The 6,799-nt window shown below is 36.7% G+C and overlaps 2 protein-coding genes across 3 annotated transcripts; one reads left to right on the forward strand and one right to left on the reverse strand.

Moving 5' to 3' along the window:
- The first annotated feature begins 478 nt into the window (after nucleotides 1-478).
- LOC142522412 (putative serine/threonine-protein kinase PBL28) lies at nucleotides 479-3,157 on the forward strand. 2 transcript variants are annotated; one of them, XR_012814473.1, is made up of 7 exons: nucleotides 479-972; nucleotides 1,061-1,245; nucleotides 1,332-1,530; nucleotides 1,677-1,840; nucleotides 2,010-2,114; nucleotides 2,402-2,561; nucleotides 2,673-2,903. XR_012814473.1 is itself a non-coding variant. In XM_075625784.1 (7 exons), exons 1-7 carry the CDS (start codon nucleotides 900-902, stop codon nucleotides 2,907-2,909), a joined length of 1,086 nt encoding a protein of 361 aa, XP_075481899.1. In that variant the 5' UTR covers nucleotides 481-899; the 3' UTR covers nucleotides 2,910-3,157. The 2 variants fall into 2 exon arrangements, 1 of the variants encoding a protein (XP_075481899.1); XM_075625784.1 differs by having other exon boundaries at nucleotides 481-972; nucleotides 2,439-2,561; nucleotides 2,673-3,157.
- A 188-nt stretch (nucleotides 3,158-3,345) lies between these two features.
- On the reverse strand, nucleotides 3,346-4,831 carry LOC142522411 (xyloglucan O-acetyltransferase 1). Its single transcript, XM_075625783.1, has 2 exons — nucleotides 4,586-4,831; nucleotides 3,346-4,442 (listed from the first exon to the last, which is right to left on the reverse strand). The coding sequence occupies exons 1-2, from the start codon at nucleotides 4,752-4,754 to the stop codon at nucleotides 3,346-3,348; spliced, it is 1,266 nt and encodes a 421-aa protein (XP_075481898.1). The 5' UTR covers nucleotides 4,755-4,831.
- Nucleotides 4,832-6,799: the final 1,968 nt, after the last annotated feature.

Below are 6,799 nucleotides of genomic sequence, written 5' to 3' on the forward strand. Positions count from 1 at the left end.
TCTAAGTTATACATAATTACATATCATGTTCAAATCAAGATCTTGCTCGGACTTGGATTTTGAGCCCGGGCAAGATCTTTACATCTGTCAAGATTCTAGCCCGTGCAATTATCGAATTTGCCGTGTAAATTGTCTTGCCTTTTGGAATAAATTATCTTATAAGATATCGAACCTATGAAAGACTTTACTACTACTGCGACGCACCTACGTCCACCTGGGAATTGAGACTATTTTAACGCTCACAAAGCAACCAAAAACCTATGGTTAAGAATCAATGAAAACAACCCTTCAACTACACATTATTTCCCAGTACACAAACATTTCTAAGACTAAAATTCCGTAACAAGAAACAGAAGGTTGTCTTTCCTTTTCAAAAGGCCACCAACCCACCTGGACCCAGCCAGATTCTAATTTTTTGAAATTTTTTGTGAAAATGAGTTCTACCTTAAATAATATAGCAACTCGTCGTTCGAATTAAAATCATGGATCCGCCCGAGCCCACGGCTTCTCGCTTAAAGTTAAGCAAGCAATTATGCCAATATAACAGTGTTGCTGTATCTTTTTCTTGAAGTGAGAAATATTGGTTGTTGGACGATGTCATTGCTTAGCATATTTTACTAAGCTAACGTCTCATTTTGCTTTACACGTACTCTTCCTAGGAATATATTCCCTTACTTAATATTATTATGGTATTATAATGTCTGGTTTATACAAATAAACCAATTTTAGTCCTGCATATTACATTGCATTTTCTTAGAAACTACATTTTCTTTCGGTTTTCGTAAACTGTTTTTCGAGTTTAGAGTACGAATGTATAGGTATTTTCTTGAAATAACTTTGTAATTTCAAGAAAAACGGTGTGATCAATTCATTTTTCGTTGAGAAATTCAGTTGTAACAATGTCTTTGATTGGTTTAGTCTCTGCTTGGAACAAGCGTAGGAGAAGCAAGTCTGAAGATCAAATCAATTCCTGTATGTTACAGTTCCCGATTTTCGAATACATGTTTTATGTTGGTACAAGATTTTGATCATGGTTTGGAATAAAATTCTTTATTTTCAGGTATTTACAAGCCGCTGGAATACTGGAAAAATGAATGTGGTAATCCGCCAGCAAAAAGGCGCAACGCTTCATCTGTTTTTACATTCAGAGAAATGGCAGAGGCAACTTGTTCTTTTAGCGATGAAAATTTGCTAGGAAAGGGTGGATTTGGTCGAGTATACAAAGGAACGCTGCGTTCTGGAGAGGTACTTTCTATCACGAATTTCTTGTTCCCTTTTAGTGTAAAATTCTTGCCTCGAATTGATGATCAACAACTTTGTTGATCTACAAGGTTGTAGCAATCAAGAAAATGGAGCTGCCGTGGTTCAAAGAAGCGGAAGGGGAGCGAGAATTTAGGGTGGAAGTTGATATTTTGAGCAGATTAGACCATCCAAATCTTGTAACATTAATAGGGTATTGTGCAGATGGGAAGCATAGGTTTCTTGTTTATGAATACATGAATAAAGGGAACTTGCAAGATCACGTGAATGGTCTGTCTTTTCACTTTTTGTTTTTTCGAACATATTGTTCTGAAATTTCATATAATGGGACAAGTGACGAATATTCAGAGTAAAAGAGTAGATACGACATTTAAATTTCGCAAAATATTTGAAATGATTTGATCATGGGATTTTAGGGACAGGAGAAGTGAAGATGGATTGGTCTGTAAGGTTGAAAGTGGCTATTGGAGCTGCTAGAGGACTTGCATACCTGCATTCAAGTTCTGCTGTTGGAATTCCTATTGTCCACAGAGACTTCAAATCCACCAATATTCTTCTTGACAGCAACTATGAAGCGAAGGTAAGAATGTGTGATTTACAAGCCTAGAGAGGGGCGAATCCACGAGCTTTTTTCATTTGAAAGGGTCAATTACACCTGTTCATCGACTGTTCGATCCACTCATAAAGTGTAAAACTACAAAATTAGATCTGATTTTACGAGATTTGTGTTTTTACGCGGATGGGTGCAGATATCAGATTTTGGGTTGGCAAAGCTGATGCCAGAGGGCCAAGAAACATGTGTAACGGCTAGAGTGCTCGGTACTTTCGGCTATTTTGATCCTGAGTATACATTGGTATGAATATGTTTTAAAGAAAATAAGATAACTTCTATAATTTTCTGTTGCAAGAACATGGAGAGGACCTAGATTTTCAAGTGATTTGCCCCAAGATCAGAACTTCTACTCTATTTTTTAATGACGAATCTTAGATATTTTTGGGTTTCCTACCCTAACTTGGAGTTCATCTAGCAACTTAAGAAAGGGCTTTTTCTTTATGTTTTTGTAATTCATTTCTTTGGATGGGAATTAGAAACTAAGAACTGAAGGTCTAATTCTAACTTTAGTTTACAAAATGGCAAAAGGGACTGAGCTGTGGATGTGTATATACCTTGGAAACAGACAGGAAAACTCACTTTACAAAGTGATGTATACGCATTTGGAGTCGTTCTACTCGAGCTTTTGACCGGAAGGAGAGCAGTAGACCTAAACCAAGGACCAAGTGATCAAAACTTGGTACTACAGGTACTTGGGAAATGCATGACTCTCTGATGATCAATTAGCATGTTCAGAAACCAGTTAAAACTATCACAAGCAGTAGTAAAATTACAATTCCTGTACTCGAAACTTTCACAGGTTAGACACATTTTGAATGACAAGAAGAAGCTGAAGAAGGTGATTGATCAAGAACTGGAACGGGGATCATACACAATGGAGTCAATAGCCATGTTTGCGAATCTGGCATTGAGATGTGTCCGATTAGACAGTAGAGAACGACCCTCAATGTCAGAATGTGTAAAGGAACTTCAAATTATTAGGTACACTAATTCTAAAGGACTTGGGATGACTATGCATACACTTAGAATGATATAAAAATTGTTCTGTTCTAACAGAACGTGGCACAGAACATAGTTGTTAGACTCCGATTCTTATCCATCTTACAGTGTCAAAGCTAATAAAAGACTAGCAAAATATACATGCACATATGATTGTATGTTTCAGCAATTGTAACTGTTCAGGAGATAAATGTGTGTATGTTTATAGAGGATTGAATATATATTGCTCCATGGTTTCGGTACAGTTAAATATATGACATATATTAAGATGATAGACTTTTAATTGTTTTTTTATGCTGAATCATCAACTAAAGCACAATTTCAGAGAAAATAGTGTTTTTCAGAATAAGATGATGCCTTACTACTCCCAACGCCTTCACTCAAATCTGGAACAAAACTGGTAAAGGACCTCATTTTTTCTCTCTAGTATTCACCTTCCATCCTCTGAGTCAAAGCGACGACGACTTCCCCTGCTAGACACCGTTAGACTTTGTCTTGATCATATCTAACAATATTTCATTCCACGTGTCAATTGCCCCAGGCAAACACCAATGTACACAATCATTATGCACAAGTTCAGTTACTCCTTTAGCAAATGGGAAAGGGTTCATATAAGGTCCAGGATGCCCATCTGGCCTTAACAAAGTCAACTTACTAATATCCAAAGCCTCAAATATAACATTACTTCCATATTGTGTAGCCTTTAGTTTTGCTTCTTTAACTTCCTCCAACCCAAATCTCCTCATTTCTGCATTCATCCCCTCAAGAACTACTTCATTTTCACCAAATGGTTGAATCTTGGGGCAAGCACCAAATTTGTCCCATTCCCCTTCAAAATGGTGAGGTGAAAATGTTACCAAGAACACATGAATCGGATTTCTTTGAAGCCCTTTTCTCTTCTTGATCACTTCTTTAAATGTTGTGTTTAATGCCTTGCCAAAAACATTATAGATCTCAATCTCAGAATAGTTCTTACAGTAGTGGCAACCTAGTACCGAATCCCCATAGTAGTAGACTGCAGGATGTAAATACCAATGTCCAATAGATAAAACAAGCATATCTATATGGTCCAAATCGGCTGCCCAGTTCTCGTCCAAGGAATCCAAAAAAAGGGTGTTGAAGTTCTTCTCTGTGTTTTTCTCAATCCCTTTTACAAGAAATGGTGACCAGTATATGGAAATGTTGATGTTTCTATCTGGGAAATTCCATTTTCTGAACTTGTTTTCTCCCCCATCCGTGTAGAAAAGTTGGGGTTTTGCAGCGATGGAGACCATGCAGAGGAGCGACTCCAATTGGTTCCTCGCTATGGAGTCTCCTACAAAGGCCATGTGTTTGTTTTCGAGGAGTGTAAGGAAAGTTTTGGGGTCAAACCTTGGAAGTTTGCATTGTCTTGGCTTCCATTTCCAATGGAGATAATCCTTGTCTGGCCGGCCAAAAAGCATGCAGTTTTGGCCGTACTTGATTGTTTCACATGTGGTGCCATTGTACAAAGGGTCTAACCTATTTGGCACCCATTTCCCATATGTGTAGTCGCATAATGTCTGAAATGTACCATTTTTTGCCAAAACTTCTGCAAGAAAACAATATAAATCGGACATTATTATGCATAAAACAAGCACCAACAAAAAGACTATAGATTCCTGAAAATCTCCACTGTCATTTCACAAAGTTAAGAATCAATTACAAAAAGATGCATGAACGGAAATGACATACCTTGTGAAGGTGGAGAAAACAGATAATTTTGCGAAAAAGAAAAGGGATAAATATACAAATGAATGAAGGCTAATGGGGTGAGGCCATAAACAATATAGGGTAGTAATCTCTTCAAGAAATGGGAAGGCATTTGTTCTTTGAAAGGATTGATATTATTTGACGATCCCATTTGATCAACCTTTTTTCGCTTTCTGGTATTTTGTTTTGATACGAGGAAGATGAAAGATGAAGAGGCAAAATGGCAGTGCCAAGAAGAGGCAATGTGATGATTCAATTATTTTTTGAAAGAAAATTGTTGGTTTTGGCGTGAATTTATGTAATATCTTCGAATTATGATTAATTGCCATGTTATTGAATGTGCAAATATTTGGAAATAAAATGTAAATCCGTGATGATGTGGTCAAAGTGACCCAAGAATCATATTATAGTTTTCTCCATTCAAAACACAACAAAAATTTAAAATTCCGTAATTTGAGAATTAAATCAAAGCTTAATTGTAGGGGTGTCAATCGGGTGGGTAGGGTTGGGTTTCGAGTCAACCCGCGAATTTTTTTTTTATTTTTTTTTCAACCCGAACCCGAAGCAACCCGAAAACCCCCAACCCGAACACAAACCCGTATAACCCGACTCAACCCGCCTAACCCGAATTTTATTTATTTTTTTAATTTTTTTTTAAAAAATTAATGAAAAAAATTCAAAAAAATAAAAAATTATAATAATATTTTAATTTAAACACATAATAACAAAATTTTCGATTTAAATTTGAAAGTTTAATCGTAGAAAATTAAAAATATATTTACTAAATCAAATAAAAAATTGTTAAAAAAATAAAAATATGCAAAATAAATATTAAATGATGAAAATTTATCATATAAATATACAATAAATTTTGTTCAAGCATACAATATATAAAAATATAGGTAATATTTTCAAAAAAAAATTCGCGGGTCAACCTGCGACCCAACCCGACCCAACCCGAAACCCACCTAACATGGCACTAACCCGAATCAACCCAACCCGAAACCGAAAAACCCCAACCCGAACCTGATTTTTTTCGTGTTGGGTCGTGTCGGGTTGACGGGTCGTGTCGCATTTTGACATCCCTACTTAATTGTTGTATGTTTCTAAATCCATTGTAATGTGTTTAATGGAAATTTATTTTTAGAATATATTATTGGTAGCTCTCAAGGGTAGATTATTTATTTTAATCTTTTTGTGTTTACCATAGCTATATAAACATATTTCTTTGTATTCCTTATTCAGTTTTACAATACTGCGACTTGAGCTTTTCGCTCACTCTCTATTTCTTCATGGTATCAGAGCCTCCATCTCATGGATCTGTCAATCGTAGAGAAGAACTGTTAATCTCATCCACAGCTTTCGCGGATCGAACTCTTTCTGCTGTGTTCGTACAACTTTTCGTTCGTATAGTTTCTCTTTGGTAATCGATTTCTTCTCTGCATTGTGTTTTGTTTTATTCGTTCAGTTTTGTTTGGTTTTGGCATCATAGCTACTCGTAAAGACGATTCTCTTCAGTCGATTAGTGTTCAATTGGATGGAAAAAATTATTCGTATTGGGGTTATGTTATGAAGAAGTTCTTGCGGGGGGAATCGATGTGAGGCTATGTCACAGGTGTGCGAGACAAGCCTACAGACCAGACGAACCCTGATTATGCTGTATCATTGGATGTTTGGGAGGCAGATAATTCGAAGATTATCACGTGGATTAATAATTCTGTTGCGCACTCAATAGGTGCTCAATTGGCAAAATACGAGACAGCTAAGGAGGTTTGGGATCATCTGGCATGCTTGTATACACAGTCTAATTTTGCCAAACATTATCAATTAGAGACAGATATTCGTGCCTTTCAGCAGAAAGATATGAGCATCCAAGATTTTTATTCTGCCATGTCGACACTCTGGGATCAATTGGCATTAACAGAATCTGCAGAATTGCGAGCATTCTCACCTTATATTGCTCGGAGAGAAGAACATCGCTTGGTACAGTTTTTGATGGCACTTCGGAATGATTTTGAGGGTCTGTGTGGGACGATGCTTCATCGCAACTCTCTTCCTTCTGTTGACTCGGTTGTAAGAGAATTGTTAGCTGAAGAGATTCGTCTTAAATCTCACGTGGACAAAGAGATAATCCCAATTACACCATCTGTCTTTGCAGCTCATCAACGACCTCAAGCTAATCACCAAAACAGGTCA

The sequence above is a fragment of the Primulina tabacum genome, chromosome 13 (assembly GCF_025594145.1).
Source record: "Primulina tabacum isolate GXHZ01 chromosome 13, ASM2559414v2, whole genome shotgun sequence".
In the NCBI taxonomy this organism is placed as follows: Eukaryota; Viridiplantae; Streptophyta; class Magnoliopsida; order Lamiales; family Gesneriaceae; genus Primulina; species Primulina tabacum.